The following is a 17,782-nucleotide window of genomic DNA, read 5'->3' on the forward strand; positions in this document are numbered from 1 at the left end:
GGAGAAATGCAAGGTGCTCCACCTTGGGGAAAAAGAAACCCGTATCACACTCATAGGCTCATCAGTGCTACATTCACTATCACGATGGTCAAAAGAGACTTGGGGGTCATGACTGATCACAAGATGAACACGACCCACCAATGCGATACCATAGCTAACAAAGTGAATAAAACTCTCGCTTGCATCTACCGATGCATCTCAAGCAAGACCTGGAAAGTCATCCTCCTGCTGTACTCGGCCTTGGTGAGGCCACAGCCGGAGTACTGCATCCAGTTTTGGGCTCCACAATTCAAAAAGGATGTGGAGAAGCTTGAGAGAGTCCAGAGAAGAGCCACGCGCATGATCAGAGGTCAAGAAAACAGACCTTACGATGACAGGCTGAGAGCCATGGGGCTCTTTAGGCTGGAAAAGTGCAGGCTCAGGGGTGATCCAATGGCCACCTATCAGGGATCTGGGGGAACGATTGTTCACCAGAGCACCCCAAGGGATGATGAGGTCGAACAGTCATAAACTACTACAAGACTGTTTCAGGCTGGACATAAGGAAGAATTTCTTTACTTTCCGAGCCCCCAACGTCTGGAACAGCCTGCCATCGGAGTGGTTCAAGCACCTACATTGAACACCTTCAAGAGTAAATTGGATGCTTATCTTGCTGGGATCCTTTGACCCCAGCTGACTTCCTGCCCTTTGGGTGGGTGGCTGGACTCGATGATCTTCCGAGGTCCCTTCCAGCCCTAATGTCTACGAAATCTATGAAATCCTTCCCTGCTATTCCAGTCTAAAGGCCCTCCCAACACCCAGCTCTAATCTTTTTGGCGCATTTTTTTCTTTACCAAGTTAATTGCTTTAGATCAGTGGTTCTCAATCAGGGGTTGTGGCACCCTGGGGTGCCTTGCAGTCCTTTCAAGAGTGCTGCAGGGTGCCCCACAGTTTTAGCATTGTTAGGTGTGCAAACATGATGCACAAGATAAACCTAGAGATTTCAAGTAGGTGTCCATAGTGTAAAAAACACCCAAACCTGTTGTGATCTTTCTGAGTTCTTTGCAAACAGAAAAATGGCTCTGTTGTTATTCTGTAGTCAAAAATGATTGAAAACTAAGAGCTGGCATTTTCCAAGGGTTGCCTCAAGGTTTTCAAGCGGTGTCTCGAGTATGAAAAGGTATAGAACTGCTACTTTAGTTGTCATGCTGTCTTTACCTCCCATACACCTCTGGCAGCTTCATTTCTTGGGATCTTGGGTAAGAATTTCACCATTCATGTCCCTTATGGCAGAAAGCAGGGGACAGTGAAGCTAGTCATAAACAGAGACTTAAAAACTATCAGAGCTCACCCAAGGTCTTGCATTACCAGCTAGTACTGAGGCCAGGAGTCACCCCTTGAAAATTCATATAGGTAAAACCTTTGAAACACCAACTGGATGTGCTCAGAGCCCACAGCCAAAGGCACTGAATGGATGAACCCTGGGAACTGAACATAAGGCAGTTTGGTTCCAGTCTGGCTTTATGTTGTGAGGGGTGCCTGGCCTTGGGAGACTGGAAAAGGAATATGATGCCTTTCCCCTTTCAGGACGCCAGTTCCAGTCCAGTCATAGGTCATCAGGAAGCAAACGCCATTCATGTCTATTAGGCACAAATAGCTGTTCATAGATTTCGTAGACGTTAGGGCTGGAAGGGACCTCGGAAGATCATCGAGTCCTGCCCCCCGCGCAAGGGGCAGGATGGGGTCAGCTGGGGTCATAGGATCCCAGCAAGATAAACATCCCATTTTTTCTTGAAGGTGTTCAATGTAGGTGCTTGAAATCGGCTGGGTGGATAGCTGGCTGCTGGCAATTGTTGTTAACTGGCCCCTTAGTTGGCAGCTTCAGCAAAAGTGCAGGACTGACTGGGTCACGGTCTTAAAGGGATTCCTGCACTGCAAGTTGAGGCTTGTAGTGGATGTGTCATGTGTGAAAGACAGGTTGGCCTGCCACTGCCCAGCAAAGACTACTCTTCAGTGCTGCAAGGGATACAATCTCCAGAAACCAGCAGGTCAGCTCCTGAAATCACCAGGAGACCTTGAAGTGGGACTGAATTCTGAGCTATTTAAACTGGGCAGCATCAAAAACAAAGGTCACAGGTTTTGAGTTCCCCCATGGACTTAGGACTCAGCTCATCTCTGATCCTGTCACCTGAGGGCAGCTGTCCAGGGAATGTTTGAGCTAAAACATCAGTATGTTAATCAGTGTCAGAACAGGAGGCCTTGTATGATGCAGGCTAGGGCACTGAGACTGTGGAAGCATAATTGGGGGTTGAGAGGATCATCAATACTGCTCCCAGTTGCTGAGTAGAAGTAGTGCTTACTCACTCTGCTCTCCCATGACTTTCTCTCCAGATGTGGCGGCACAGCTGGAGCCATCCTGACCTGCCCCCTAGAAGTAGTGAAGACGCGTCTACAGTCTTCCTCATTGGCCCTGCGACCTTTGTATTATTCTGAGGTACAGCTGCAGGGCGTGAATGCAGGATTAATGCGACCAGCACCTCCTTCCATAGGAGTCCTCAGGCTGCTAAGGTGAGTAGGGAAGGCAGTGACTTCATTTAGCACCAGGAGGGCATTTGGGGACTGGCAAGGAAGCGGGTGGGGTGGAGGGGCAGCCAGGCTTACAAGTAACTGGCTGATTGACATGCAAAAGTGGACAGGTTGAGGAAGAATGTAAATGATGGAAGTGAGGGTTGGTCTGAAACTTGGGAGATGAAGGCCAGGAGAAGAAAGGGCATCTGGGCACAAAGTTGTCTCCTTTTGTTTAGGCTGTCTCCAGGCTTTGGGAAGCTGGGCAAAGTTTACAACTCTTAGTGAATAAACAGGCTGTGAACACAGCAGATGGGAAAAGCAGAGGGCAGGTGCAGGGAGGGAGCTGAAGAAATGAAAAGGGGAGGAAGTTGAAGAAGTGGAGGGAGAGGATGTTAACAGGAACAGAAAGAGAGAGAAATGGGAGAAAGACACAGAGAATGGGAAGGAGGAGGAGAAAGAGGAGAGAGGCAGAAGGATGGGCAGAGCAAGCAGCCTGGTCTCTTCTCCTCTGATACCTTCATTCATTCCCTCCCACAGGACCATCCTGGAGAAGGAAGGGATAGGCTCCCTCTTCCGAGGTCTGGGTCCAACCCTAGTTGGGGTTGCCCCATCCAGGTAAGAATCACTTGCTAAGGATGACCCCCCATCCCTTGTAAGAGGTCTCTCCAGTGGTATAACTAGGGCAGGGTGAACAGGGCAACCACCCTGGGCACCAGCTTGGTGGAGGGGAAGGTCAGGAAAAAGCAGCTGCTGCTGGCAGCTGCATGATTGTGATTACACGGCATCTGGAATTCAATGCTGCCTGTGTGCCCCATGTCTGGCTTTGTCCCTATTCTGTTGGATCTCCCTAGGCTTCACCCTTCCTGCAGGGCCTTGCCATACCTTCCTAGAGTACGCAGAGCCCAGCACACAGTACAGGCTCCAGGACTGCTAGAGGGGCACTCACTGGAAACCCCTTACCCTGGCTTGTGGGGTTAAACTGACCCCTGGTGGCCAAGGGTTAGTAGTGTCCCAAGTAGCATCAGTGCAGAGTCTCTCATGCCGTGGTGTTGTTGCTGTTCCTCCCAGATGTTTCCTAAACATGGGTGTATTTCTCTCCCCAACCAGGGCTGTATATTTTGCTGCTTATTCTGGCGCTAAGGAGAAACTCAATGTTATATTTGAACCTGAGTCCAAGAAGGTGCACATGCTCTCAGCGGCCTGCGCAGGTGAGCTGCTCCCCACTCCAGATGACACCAATGGCTTCTGCTGCCTGCAGTGCCTGTCAGCATGTGGGGGATGTGCTTCACCCCAGTGTCACTGCTGGAACCCTGTCATTACTTTGCTGACTGACCCTTCTAAAGCAGTTTCTCCTACACCGTCCTAGCACAGCTAATTCCATGAGTTAACAAAACTTAGCAGGAAATAGGTCACCTTCTTAATTTACCTTCACCTTCTTAAAGTAATTGATTTAGGCCTTAGCCCCTCAATTACTAAGGGAAAGAAAGCACCCCACAAGGGGAAACAGACAGGTCATTCAAACCACATACACAACCCCCAGCATCCCAGATTCTTTCCCTGCACCTGCTGTCCTTCCTGTCTCTGAAACCCTCCATCTTCAGGAAAGTCTTGCTGATTCTTGTGTCTCACTTCAGGTTCAGCCTCCCTTTTCCTGATTTCAGGGACTGTGAGCAGGAAGCAGAACTTCAGTGAGAGATGTAGAATGGAGGATTCCTTGCAAGGCAGGGAGAGCTAAACAGACCTGTCCCTCAAACCTTTCCTTCTCAAGAGGCCCCTGAGACCTTCTCAAATTGGCATACTGCAATGGCTTGTTAACCATCATTCAGAGGGGCAATCCAATGGTAACTCCACATGAGCTCTCAGCACCACCCTGACACCTGCCTTAAGCTCTGATCCTTTCTTTATTCTCACCAGGAGTTGCTTCTGCAACACTGACCAACCCCATCTGGCTGGTGAAGACCAGGATGCAGTTGGAAGCCAGGTAAAAGGAGGAAGAAGCCACCTTGTTCACAAGAAGTTAGGGAAGTTGACCAGCTAACAGTACCGGCACTTTCAGCGTGTGGTAGAAACCAACAGATATTAATGACTTTCCACACTCAGTTTTATGGGGTGGCCAGGGGAGGCATAGCCATGGCTCTGGTATTGGGCAGGTAGTTACTGAGTGAGAGATTCTAATCTTCCACTCCACTTGGTCTCTGCAGGCTAAAGGAAGACGCACGCTGTAATGCCCTCCAATGTGCCATGCGCGTGTACCGCACTGAGGGCCTGCGGGGATTTTACCGTGGAATAAGTGCCTCCTATGCTGGTGTTTCTGAGACCATGATCCATTTTGTTATCTACGAGGCACTAAAACAGCGGCTGAGAGAGCAACAGCCACTGCTCTCCCCAGCCCTGGGTCTTCCTACCGACACCCTTGACTTCTTTGGACTGATGGGAGCTGCTGCTGTTTCAAAGACATGTGCTTCATGTATCGCATATCCACACGGTGAGCATAGCCCCTTTGACAGCACCTACCAGGAAAAGCCAGGCCTGGAGGGCAAATCAATTATTACTGTCTTTCTGTTTCCCCAGAGGTTATCCGGACACGGCTAAGGGAAGAAGGGTCCAGGTATTGCTCCTTTGTGCAGACCCTGCGTCTGGTAGTACAGGAAGAGGGACTGTTGGCTCTTTACCGAGGACTCCTGGCTCAAATGATCCGCCAGATCCCCAACACGGCGATCACAATGGCTACTTATGAACTGATCATCCACTTGGCCACTAAATTGTAACCATGCATGCCCACATGAGCCCCTTTGAGAAGCTGCTGGATGTAGGCTGAGGATGCAAGGCCTTGGAAATTAACGTGTTCTATTCGGTGGCACTGTACATTGCATACCAGGGGACCTGGGCGATGCTCAGTGCATTTGCTGCAACATCTGTTTTCTGCTGCCAGGATATAGCGTTCCCAGGTCATGGTATTTTGTGTGTGCGCGCTGTCTTTAACTCCACTGGGCATTGTGCTGCCTCTGGGCTTTCTCGACAGGGACACTAACTTATCTGTGTTCCAAGATGTCAATGCATATGCCAGACTATGCGCAGCAGGGGGCTTAAAGTGAAAGTACAAAATCATACAGCTTTAAGAGAGAGAAGAAAATACACAAGTATAAATAATGAACCTAGGAGCTCCACTGCCTTGGGGCTAATGCTTGGCCGTAATGGGTGTGGATGGACATGTAGCAAATGATGGGGAGAAGAATGAAATCTGAGTGAAATCCTGCACCAGGCAGAGGTCGTCTTCCATCCTGGGGTCTCTGCAGACTCTTAAGTTTATGTATTGTCCATTTTCAAGGAGCTCTTCAAGTTTAATTGACAGATTATACATCCCATGGCACAGTCCTCTATTTGGGTAATCAGGCAGCATCCGTAAACTGTAGAGGATTAAAGATGGCCATTCCCTTCTCTCTCCCCCCAAAATCATTGAGCAGCTGAGCAGTTAACTCAGCACGCACTTCCCCATTACTGCAGGAGATGATGGGGGAGTAAGAGGCTTTGGGCTGAGAAGGGGACAGCCTGCTGTGGGAAAACTCTGCTGGCAGCTTGTGTTCCTTTGTCCATTGTCTTGCTTGGATCTGTTCTGGAACATGGGGAGGGAAGGACCTGCAGCATCCTTTCTGCTATTCCCCCCACCAGGAGGCATGGTGACACTAGGGCTAGTAACTGTGACCTGGGATCCTTGTGTCTGTGAATGACCCGCTCATAGCGAATACAGGGAGTAGAGATAAAGATTTTTTTAATTAATGCACTGAGTGTAAGGAAAGGGTTTTTCTTACAGAAAAATGACTGTATTTTAAAGTATTTGAACTGTTTTAGACTGATCTTTTCCCAGCACCCCAGGCTTTCTGTACCAGGGCCAGATTCTTGACAATCAAGACCTGTTTTGACTGAGTGGGTGACCTCAGCTGAGGGAGGCAAATAGCACTGGAATGTGCTAATTTGAAAGAACTGAAAATCATGTTCTTTTGCCTGGTAGGCCAGGCTGTGTGAGACTAAGCTACCCTGAAGCACCCTCTCTGCTTCCTCTCTCCCAAAGAAGAATCAGAGGCCATGGCTGTTTTATTTTAAATCCTTTTATTTTAAAATCTGCTTCATTCCCTCCTCTGTCCTTCACTTGTTTGTTTTAGGTTTATTGACAATTTTACAAAGCGACACAAGCTGCAGGGTTCAGTTGGGAGTTTGGGGTGGGCTGGGTTTTTGTGTTTTTTGGCAGAGCGGGGAAGGTTGTGCGTCAAACAAGAATAATCCTTGAACAACAACATTGAAAAAATATACAATATATATAATACACAGGGGTTGTGACAGACTCTGCTCAGTCAGCCACTTCTGCTGGGCCCTCCTTTCCTAGTGCATCTCTCCCCTCTGTTCCTTCCTGGAATCAAAGTGCAGGCTCAGAGTTCCCCTGTCCCAGCCTGCCTTTCTGGGGAGTAGCACACGGGAAGAGGGGCCCACAAGTGTGGGAAGGTCTAAGTGCCTTTCACTGGGCTCTGTGCCCCCAGGGAAAATGGCCAAGGAGGAGGAAAAAGTTGGGCAGGGAGATGAAAAACAATGGGAGAAAATATGCATAAGGGCAAGATTAAAAGGACAGTGGGAAAGACTCAGGAGAAGCTGTCACCTCCCCCCTAGGCTGTAAGCTGGGGGAATCCACCTGGTTAGCATCCTCCTCCCCTTCTCCCTCCACTGCAGGGCCCCTAGTAACAGTGGGGGACATCTCTTTTGCCCATGGTGCGCCGGTCATCTGCATCATCAGTGCCTGGGGTGTCGGGTGTATCTGAGTCGCTGCTGTCATCCTCATCGTCATCATCTTTCATTGCTCCTTTGCTGACTTTGGCCTCCCTGCTGCCTGCTGTCCTCTCCTGGCAGCTCTGGTATGACTGCAAAGAGATCACTCATGAGGGTGAGTGAAGGGCACTAGAGCTTCAGTCTCCACTCAGATACCAGCCCTGCTTCCCATCTCTGCTCCCCTTCTCACCTCCATAGGGTTGACAATGATGGTGAGGGATGAGTCATCCCAGAACATATCACTTTCCTTGGTGCTGGCTCCCATCTGGCCCCCTGTGGCGGCACCTGGGGCCTCATGTCCAACCCCCCGGCGATGCAGAGAGTGGATACGTAGGATGCCCAGGATTACCATGAGTGCCAAGAAGCCCACACACACCACAATGATGATAGTGGCAGCACTGGGGACCACTGTGGAAGAAGAAGGGCAGACAAGCAACACGTTACAGGTATCAAGTAAACACATGTTCCCAGTCTGCCTTAAGTTTAGGCCTAAGAGGCCAAGGCCATCAGGGAGGCTTGTGGGAGTTCTCAGGGCAAGAATTTGGACTTAACTCTTCCTTGCCTTTCTGCAGGACCAGTTCTGGGCTTCCTACTCAGCATCTCATCCTTGCTAGCTACCCCTGGATAACGTATGTGCTGAGCCTGCTGTCTGGTTCCTTTTGGGGTCCTACAATGCATGACCACCGACCCTCATGAACACCTCCTAGTGCCTCAGAAGGTTGCAATTCACCTGGCACCTGGTGTTTGTTCTTTCATCCTCTCCACTGGGGGAGAAATGCATGCCATGAAGCATTGTTTTTGCAGGGTTTAGCTTTTTATGGGGAAAGGGAGTGTAAGGGTAGGTGGAGGATGGTTCTACAAAGCAGTGTATTAAAGGCAAGCTTAAAATAACATATTTTGTTCTTGAAGCTGGAGAGGCTTGCAGTGGTCCTTAGTGCCTTCCACAGCCTCTGCACAGATAAGCTTTGGCTTTCTCATGGGCCCTCTCAGCCTTACCCCAATTTCTCTGCCTCTTTGGTCTCTGTCCTGACCCCCACAGTCCTTTACTGAAATTCTCTGCAGACTGGCTTCATCCACTATTACCAACTTAAAGGCCAGTTCTCCAATCTGGCTCCACTAGACTCACCTGAAGGAGGGAGGGGCAAAGGTAAAGCTAAAACTACCTTCGTGCTGTGGACAGAGACACTACAGAGATAGTTTGAAGACAGGAAGAGTACAAACTGGGACAGTCTTGTAGCAGCTGTCCCCACCCCTGTAGAGCAGTTACAGGACCAGGAACAGAGACAGCCTAGCCAAGGGCTGGGATCAATGCAGGGGCCACTCTGGCAGTTCCATGTCCCTTCCAGTGACTCCTTAATGCAAGGGGAATCTTCCAGTGGTCAAATGGCCTCACTTTGTGCCACACTGCCAATGGAAAGTAAGGATAAAGTAGATGGGGTATATCCAATGGGTCACTGATTTGCTCTCCAACCCATTTCTCCTTGCCTCCACCAACTCCCACTGTAGAAGCCAGAGCCACCATCTCTGTAGCCCCCTAGCTTTGTGGAACTGTTTCCTCATTCTTACTGATGACTACGTAGTCCCAGTGGTTGTTTCTGAGCAGCCTGAGCCTTGATTCTGCTCTTTGGTTTCTGGCCCCCACACTATGCTGTCTCTCAGGATCTGTGTTAGTATGCAGCTTTTCTAGGTCACACAAAATGTGGCAGCATCAGCCCACAACTCTGCTTTTCTTTGTTTCTGGCAGATAAAAGCTTCCAAGTGCTCTACACCAGCCATCAGCAATGCTTTGGCCTAACTCAAGTCTGAGATGGGCTGGTGCTAGGACCCTGCTACTGCCACTGCTGCTTGCTGTTGCATCTCCCTGCCACCCAGCTGCAGCACTGCCAGGGCAAAGCTCCCCTTCACTCAACCATAGTGCAGTGCAGGTGAATCTGTAAATGCCAAGGCCCCCTGCTACCAAAGCCTCTGCTCCACGTGTCAAATCCACTGGCTCTGCAGACCAGGTTGCTGACCCCTGCTCCGCACACATGGGCACAATGACAGTGTGGGGACTGCTTCACCCAAAATTCAAATGCAGACATTTCTGGTTTAGGCTGCTCAAAAATAACTGTGTGGGATAAGAAGCCAGAGAGAGCTATCTGCATACCTGAAACTGTAGGGCTGGGGTGGAACTCAGGGATCTTCTTTCTGGCTTCCAGATACAGAGTTTTACCAGGATTTCAGAATTAATAGCCTGACCCAAGGGACTGGTGACAGAGAACCATCCAGTATGTTGGTTTCATGTTTCATCATGAGCCCATCTCTACTATAGGACCACTCTGAGGTGCTAGGGCTAATGCTGATTTCAAAGACAGCCCACCCCTAATAAGCCATCTATACCAGCAGTTGGCAAGCTTTTGAGAAGTGGGCTGGATTGATCCAATTCAGGTCAGGGGTGGGCAGGTGAGTAGGCGCCAGGCAGCATGGGCAAGCCACTGCTGCCAAAAACGCCATGTCCACTGGCCAGATCAAATGGCTCCATGGGCTATAGGCTGCCAACCCTTGATCCATGCCATTTCCTGCAATGCAGTGTCTCCTAGCTCTGGGGTCAGCATGAAGATGCAGGTGTCTGAGCAATTCTGCTTGGAGGCCCTTGCAAGGCAGCAGCAGGGTTACATACTGGAGTTGCGGTGGACATTGGCCAAGCTGTGCCCAGATAGCTCTGAGGGTAGATGGTGACCTCGGTGCATAAGCTGCTGAGAGCTGAGGATGTGGTTAGGATGAGCGGCCCAGTTCATGTTGTGCAGGACATTCACCTGTGGGAGGACAAGAGAGGAATTCGTCTTCATATTCACTGTAACACAGCTCTCCCACATGTGCATGCACAGGGCCCTTGTACCTCAACAGTAAACTCGTTGCTGGAGTAGCGCCCATTCATTTCCGTGCAGGAAAGGCGGAACTTTCTTTCATAGAGGGCAGCGCCATGGCGAATGTGATATGAGACCTGGTGAAGGATCTCCTCATACACTGCAATGCTCTCCACACCTGGGAGTCAGAAAAGAGTCAGGTCTGTGGCAAGGGAGCTCCCACTTCCAAATGCCACAGCTCGTATTGATGCACTCCTGTTCAGTCCAAGAGCCGTGGGGGAGTCTAAAGAAAGGCCTGGAGAAAGAATCTGCTTAGGGGTGGCTCTTCCCTGAAAGCCCTGTGAAGTCCCTGACAGCTGTTACAAGTGCTCCTGGAGAGGAAGGATTAGCAGTGGCCATTAGGTTCCTAATCCATACTAGGAATCCCACCTACACACAACCAGCAAGATCAAGCAAAACCCAGGAAGATGAAGCAGAACACTGCTGGCTTCTGAGATGCAAACCACAAAGGGAAAGAGAAAACTATGAAGAATACAGTGAAACTAAGTCAAAAGGAAGGCGCCCATTGAGCATACTCTAGTTCCTTGAACCTGGGATGTCATCGCCTCAAAGTATACATCATTCAGGACACCCAAGAATGAGGACACCCTACTCTGTATCAAGAGCTATGCAGAGACTTCTCCCTCACTAACATCTGGCAAACAATTGTCCCAGCAGTGTTTGACAGGAAAGGGAGGAGGTAGAGGCAGGAGCCCTGCCCAAGGTTTACCTGCAATGGTGAGGTAGGCAGAAGTGTTGATGAGATCCAAACCCCGCTGCTGTAGGGTGGACCCATCCAGAAGCAGGAACTCCCTCTCTGGGTCCAGGTCATCTCCCACCAGTGAGATTTCACAGCCATCCAGGTTGTGTACAATCTCATCTGACATGCGTGTGTCGGTCACTGAGATGGACAGACAGAAGGGACAGGGTGAAGGAGGCAGACAGCCATGGGTCAAAAAGACCAAAAAAGCAAGGCCACTGCTCAGAATGGGGAGAGTAGGCAATGCTGGCTTAATACAAGAACTCATCCACGTTAAATCTGTACTACACAATGCCATTGTGCAGCACAACCTGTTGCTTCACGTTGTGCATGGAATTGCTTTCTGTCTGTAAAGTTGTTATTTGCTGATGGGGTTGTCACTTCCTATTCTTAGTTACACTATTTCTGCTTGCTTCGTGTTCTGACAGTGCGCCACCTTGGGGATTTTTAGTAAAAGCACATCTCGCCTCTAATAGTCCTGATGATACACCATCATTGCTGACTCTCACAATTGTGTCACAAGTCTCAGGCACAAAGTATCCCTAAAATCCCAAAGTTGCTAGCAGCAGTCTTATAAATGATCTCTTAGTCATACCCCATTGTTTTTAGGACAACTAAAACCATCCTTCCCTCAGACAAGCTAGCCCTTCCTGCACGGGGAAAGTGAGACTGCCCCCAGTAACAAAGACTACTAGTTCCTCTTATGTAGAATAAAGCTAAAGTGAAGCTGCCCTCAAGAAAGATGCCTGTCGCTTTGGGGGTTTAACAGGAATTGGTGAGCAAAGTGAGAAATGTGAGTACTAGAAGAGAACTGGAGAAGTAGAGGAGGAGACTGAAAGATGTGTAGGAAGGGAACCTGGGAGGGTTGTGAGAAGAAGCTGAGGGCAAGGTGTTGAAAAGACTGGGAAATACAGGGGAATGGGTGACCTAAAAGGGGATGAAGTGGGGCAGGGGAATGTTGGAAGCAGGAGAGGAACTACAGAAAAGTTACAGGAGACCGAGTGGGTTCAGTGATAGGGAGTAGCAGAGGAAAAATGTGAGGTGTTTGATTCTGTTGAAGGGAAAGGCAAAAGTGTGGGAGGAGATAAAAGGCAGAAAACTGGGAAAGGAATATGGAAAAAAATGGTACTGTAGAGAAGAACCCAGCATACTGTTTTCAGAGGGACTGCATCCTGCTTCTGAGCACCTCACCTTTTAAATTCTGAGCAAAATAATCCATTCTTTGAACATCACTCCCAATTTCTAAGTAACCTCACTCCCTGCTATGTTATCTCACTTCCTGCTTGTGCACAACTTATTTTTCCTCATGTCCTGCTCACCTGTGCCATGCCAGCTCTCATCCTTCTTGGCTTCCACCTGGTGAGAGACAGAGCAGGTGATCTGGAGGCTGGGGAACAGGGCAACTCCATCAGGGCTTTCAAAGTCTGATGCAGGACGAGCAAAGTGGGCATTGCCGCTTAGCAGAATCTGGGGGGCATCAGGCTGCAGCACCACAACGTAGCCTTCCACATCAGGGATGGATACACAGGACTCCTCACTGAAGCACCTGATAGAAGGGGAAAGGAGGGAACCTGTCTCAGCCTTTCCTGTCCTAGAGGGAGCATCTCTCCCTTTCAGTGCTGCCCCCACAAGTCATGGCTGATCCCATGACAGCCACCTTTTAATCACTTCCCCACAGCCCCCTGTGTTCTGGACAGCCATGCTCTGGGAATCACATCATTGTGTTTTGGGCAAACAATTGTCCCAGCAGTGAGTGGCACCATAATATCACCATGAGCCCTACTTCACAGGTGGAAGCAAGACCAATGTGAGTGAACAGGGTTGTACTGATAATAGCCAGGAGCCCTGATTGGGCATCTGTACCACCCCCAAGACACCAAGGCAGGTGTTCACAGATTCTTTTTTTCCACCCCAGTATATCCCTGTGCTCTGGACAGCATCAATCTGAAACTAAAGAACAACAAAAGGAACCAAATGATAAGCCAGCATTTGGCAGAAAGTGTTGCTTGTAATTGTAACAAGCAGCCAAGAGAGATCTAAACACTGCAAGAGAACCATCCCAACAGGCCTGCCTAGCCGAAGGTCCGGATAAGAGAGGTTCTCCACTCACTTGACTGTGGTGGTGAGCTTGAGGGGGCGGACTCCTGGTGTGGCAAAGCGCAAGGAGTTCATGTAAGCCACATGCTGGATGGCATGGTTGAAGGTTTCTACGTCATCACCTTCTAGAGTGAGCAGGGACTGGGAAGGGTTGACGTGAACCTGTAAGGGGAAGAAGAAAGAACAAGACCTAGTATTCCATGATGAACACTGACACTTGTAGCTAAGGAAGATGCAAAGGAAGAACAGAGGGAGATTCAGGGCCATGACAGGAGCAGGCAAAACCAGGGGGGGAAGAGTAGGGGGTGGGGAGAGGAGGGTCATGCAAGCTGGGGAAGGGAAAGCATACCTTCATCCCTTTGCCAAGGCTGTCAAAGTCACTGTAGTCAAGCCCCTCACGGCAAGCGTAGAGGCACTCAATCACCTCCCGGCTCTCCAGGCTGCCGGGGCGCACGGTGAAGCCAGCCAAATAACCATGGAAGTAGTGATGAATTGGCAGAGGGTCTCCTAAGGGAAACACAGCAGGAGGAGGACATGAGAGATAGAGACAGGGGGCAGAGAGAAAGAAAGAGAAGGAGTAGAGTAAAGAGAGGGAAAGGAAGAACATGAGGGAGACAGAGAGAAGGGAAAGGAGGAAGACAGAGACAAGGGGGATTGTGGGATGAGAAGGCAATGACAACCAAAAGCAAGGGTTAAGAGGGACATGTGTTGGGGGTGGAGGGGAAGGAGAGAGAGAGAGAGAGAGAGAGAGAGAGAGAGAGACTGGGAAACCCAGACAAGACAGGGGGAGACTAAGGAAGACAAAACAAGAAAAGTGTCTGCCAAGTCGGAGCCCTTGACAGGGACAGTTTCCCTGGCCCCTCTTGCTTTGCTCTCTGTGGCCCCTGTGAGGGCATTTGGAAAGTAGAATTCCCTGAAGACAGTCTCAGGTGCAGCAGCCTCACTCCATCGTATTCTCTCTTGTCATCATTGTGCTCATAGACTGACTTCAGGTGACCAACAGTGAGCACTATTTTACATCTGCCTCTCACAAAACAAACAAGTTGAGTCTCCCCAAAGCAAGCTGCACTATGTTCTTTCCACCAGCCCTCATGCTCCACAGAGATAAAATGTCAGCCTAAAGGCTGCCAAAAAACAAGGGCCTTCATTCTAGAGAAGATGGGGGAGGGAAGGGAGCCAAGTGGGACAAACACCGTGCAAAAAGGGAATAAGAGTCATGCGTGGTGAAGCGGGTGAACCGCCTCACTCCAATTCCATACCTTGCGCAGCATCTGTGGAGTTCTCATTTCCTCTGCTTTTCTCTTTGTTTTTCTCCTCTGCAAAGGGAAGACATTCATACCATTGATTTAGCATCACCCACTGGAATTGGCCAGTTGCAAGGTCAGAAAAGAATGAGAATTCAGAACAGGCAGCATTAGTCAGGAAAAAAAGAGACACCCCTGGGATATTTTGTTCAACACTAGGCCCTTCAGTTCCAGAGAAGCTAGGACACAAGGCTAAACCTAGAGCCTGAGTGACAGGGGTGGAAGTGAAAGCAGGGGTATTTGTCCTACTTCCAACAATATTGAACTGAGCAGTTTTTTTTCTCATTGATCTCAGCCAGGTTCTCATGCCACTTGGCTTATCCCTTTGAAAACTAGATGCTAATCAAGAGGATGTTACAGGGCAGTCAGTTCTTGTTGCTGCACATGGCCAAAGGACGTTGTGCCACTGGAGCGTTTCTGACTAATGTAACTATAAGAAGTGTCTGGCCCAGCTGGTAGCATCAGCTGTGGAGCATCTATATGGCAACTGAATTTCTGGACGGTTTGAAACAGAGGAACTAAAATCTACCTTGTAGAGTGAGTGAGGGAACTGGAGAAAGTGATGGCACCAGCACCTAGCGGACTCCTGGTTTGTTGCAGCCAAAACTTTCCAATCTGACAATCACTGGTTGCTAAGAATGACCTGAGGCATCTCCATTCAGTTCCTAATGGTAGACCAGCCCATGTCAATAAACCCATAGTAGAGAGACCAAGACAAGAACAGGCTGCAGAAACTGGACTCCTACTGAGGAATTCCTTATATGGGATTCATCCAAGGGCTTGTGCAAAAGCTGATTATTTTATTGCCATTATTCACTGGGTTGCTGTTGGCATGGCTGGCTGAGTCACCACTGAGACAACCCATGGGAGGGCTGATAGAGTGAATGGATTATATTGGTTTTGGTGCTATGGATGCGTTGTGAGCTGGCCATAGTTTTCTCATTATATTAGCAATTGCACAGCATTAGGCACAGTTTGTTTTAAGCCTTCCCCTTCAACCCACCCCTTTACTCCATTTATGTGTGGGGAAGTGGGGAGAGAGAGAGAGAAAGAGGGAGAGAAGAGGAAGAAAGGTGTGGAGGCACAGGGAGGGGAAGTGCAGACACTCACCAGCCCAGCAGGCTCCAATCATGAGTGAAGGTTCTTGCCTGGGAGGATGGATGAGGCCATTGTCATGGATGAGGGCAGGGTCATAGGAGACACCATCAACATAGAGCGTGACTGTTGGGAACTCCAAGTTGAGGGCATAATGATGCCATTCATCATCACAGACCTGCAACAGACAGAAATCCAGATCAGTGAGAGAAGGGAAGAAACAGGGAGAGACTGAAAAAGAAAGTAGATCTTTTTTCACCTGCTCCAGTTTCCAGAGGAACTTGACAGGTCTTGAACTCTCCAGCAACGCCCAGTAGAGAAAAGCAATTCGACAACCATGCACAGCCAAAGAGTAGTGCGAGTAGCCATCCTCTGCCAAGGGAAGACAAGGCACATGGAGAAAGATGTATTCACTAAAGAGGAGTCCTTTAAGCCAACTCCTCTTGGCCCTCAGACAGCTTGGTTAGCCTGAGGAGAGGGATCCAGCCACACCAGGAGGAAACCATTCATACTGCTGTGACCCTGCACTGTGCTCATGAGAAGACAGATTGTTCCCAAGACTCGTGATGGGACCCTGACTAGCAGGGGAAAGGGAGTAGGGAGAGCACCCCCACAGGATTGGATAGTCTGTTCCAGAACAGGGAACAGATTCCCAGCTGGAAGGAGGGTCTATTCTGGAAGCAGGGTTCCCTGGGGGTAGGAGGGTAGGAAAGTCAGCCACAAAGGAAAGGGATTTGTCCCCAGGGATATATCTCACCACTCCGCACTGTACTGCAGATCACTGTCTCCTCTTCCTTCTTGCCTTTGCCAGATGTCACAGCATGTTTCATCCATAATGACAGGGTAAAATGGTCACTCAGCCCCTCGTGGACACCCACTCCATTGACCATAGGCACCTGTGCTGCCTGGCTGCCATTGAACCAGTAGATGAGGCTGCTGTCCTGGCTGTAATGCACAGAGAGTCGTGCAGTCCAGTTGGCTGTGGGGCTGGGCACAGGCAACAGGTCAATCTCTCCTGAGGCAGCACCTACCGCAGAAGAGTAAAGAGAGACATGGGTGGCGTCAAATGAATGTGGCACTGCAGGGGCTCTGTGGGATCTGTCTGGAGGATGGATGTGCACAGGGGGCCTCTGAGGATGCACAGGGGCTCCCTGTGGCTTCACTCAGGACAGTGGGGGATACCTGGCTGCTCCACTAGAAAGGGAAAGAAATGAAGGAGCTGCCAAAGGCTCCTTCAGCAGAGCAGGATGCAGAGGCCATTCCCAAAACTCCTCTCCATATTGAGGGAGGTCCCAGTGACCTTCCCCCAGGGCAGGGGCTTCAGAGGTATCTGAAGGGGGTACTAAAGATACAAAGACTATGTCCATGTGGCACCCTTGGTGGGAGCAAGTTGCCTTGGATGTTGTTGTGGCTCCTGTTGAGCTGGGGTAGCACAGGGTGTTCTCTCCTCGCTTCCCGAGGTGAGGAAGCAACACGCACCGCAGAGTTTGCGCAGTGACTTCTCAGAGTAGTTGTCACGGTCACAGCCCTTGGCCACGTGGTTAGTCTGGAGCTCCACTGTGGCCTGGATGTTCCACAGTGGCTCATCGCAGGTCTCCAGGTGAATGCTGGGAAACAGTGCTAGGCTTCCTGCACCTGGAGTGTACTCAATCCGCTTGTTCCAACCTGTCAGGGACAAAAAGGAGCCCAGTCCTGCTTAGGACCTTCCAAAGCTTAGGACCTTGGTCCAGCATGCACCAGCCACATCTATCTTTCCCTGGGAATAACAGATATTGGGCCTTTCTACACCGAAAAAAAAAAGATTAATGCATCCAGTGGGTTTTCTGACGCTGGGATCACTGAAGGGGGAGTTTTCACAAAAAATTAAAGCATGGGCTTTGTGTGTTTATAGCTCTGGCACTGCACTATCAAAATCCATGGATTTGTAACATCTTTCGTCAACTCATGCTGGACTTTCATCAATGTTGAATTCCCTAGCTCCTACTGACTTCAGCCAGACCTGTGGATACATGGCACAACTAAAAAAGCCAGGATGTCTTGAGATAATGACTTACAACTGGTTAGCACTTAAAAACCGTATATGGAACCTGACACTTGAAATTTACCAATAACGCAGGCAACCATCTCTGCACACCAGGCCTGATAACTGAAAAGGTTTGTAACATGATGATGGTACATACATCTGATGGATTGTGCCTGGATTTAAGCACCTATATGAAAATACATTCAAATTTGCAATAAGCTATTTGTCTGAAAGTATTTGGTAAGCAAAGTAAAAG

At 49.5% G+C, this 17,782-nt stretch overlaps 2 protein-coding genes across 2 annotated transcripts in view; one reads left to right on the forward strand and one right to left on the reverse strand.

The window, feature by feature from the left end:
* LOC109304201 (solute carrier family 25 member 33-like) overlaps positions 1-5,504 on the forward strand; it is a gene marked incomplete at its 5' end in the record, with an annotated part of 30,569 nt that extends 25,065 nt beyond the window's left edge. The window contains 6 exons of the mRNA XM_019526679.1: positions 2,371-2,547; positions 3,085-3,162; positions 3,655-3,755; positions 4,462-4,528; positions 4,749-5,032; positions 5,119-5,504. Of these exons, the coding sequence (XP_019382224.1) occupies positions 2,371-2,547; positions 3,085-3,162; positions 3,655-3,755; positions 4,462-4,528; positions 4,749-5,032; positions 5,119-5,315 (904 nt within the window). The remainder of the gene's footprint in view (positions 1-2,370; positions 2,548-3,084; positions 3,163-3,654; positions 3,756-4,461; positions 4,529-4,748; positions 5,033-5,118) is intronic.
* Positions 5,505-6,635: 1,131 nt separating this feature from the next.
* The window catches only part of CLSTN3 (calsyntenin 3), a 22,186-nt gene continuing 11,039 nt past the window's right edge, over positions 6,636-17,782 (reverse strand). Inside the window, exons 6-18 of the mRNA XM_019527078.1 lie at positions 16,983-17,168; positions 16,261-16,530; positions 15,763-15,875; positions 15,519-15,681; positions 14,364-14,420; positions 13,454-13,611; positions 13,118-13,266; positions 12,327-12,553; positions 10,978-11,148; positions 10,241-10,386; positions 10,022-10,157; positions 7,553-7,770; positions 6,636-7,454 (exon numbers count right to left, since the gene is read on the reverse strand). Of these exons, the coding sequence (XP_019382623.1) occupies positions 7,272-7,454; positions 7,553-7,770; positions 10,022-10,157; positions 10,241-10,386; positions 10,978-11,148; positions 12,327-12,553; positions 13,118-13,266; positions 13,454-13,611; positions 14,364-14,420; positions 15,519-15,681; positions 15,763-15,875; positions 16,261-16,530; positions 16,983-17,168 (2,177 nt within the window). The 3' untranslated portion in view covers positions 6,636-7,271. The remainder of the gene's footprint in view (positions 7,455-7,552; positions 7,771-10,021; positions 10,158-10,240; positions 10,387-10,977; positions 11,149-12,326; positions 12,554-13,117; positions 13,267-13,453; positions 13,612-14,363; positions 14,421-15,518; positions 15,682-15,762; positions 15,876-16,260; positions 16,531-16,982; positions 17,169-17,782) is intronic.

Source organism: Gavialis gangeticus, unplaced genomic scaffold (assembly GCF_001723915.1).
Source record: "Gavialis gangeticus isolate Ggan-Ray unplaced genomic scaffold, GavGan_comp1, whole genome shotgun sequence".
NCBI lineage: Eukaryota > Metazoa > Chordata > Crocodylia > Gavialidae > Gavialis > Gavialis gangeticus.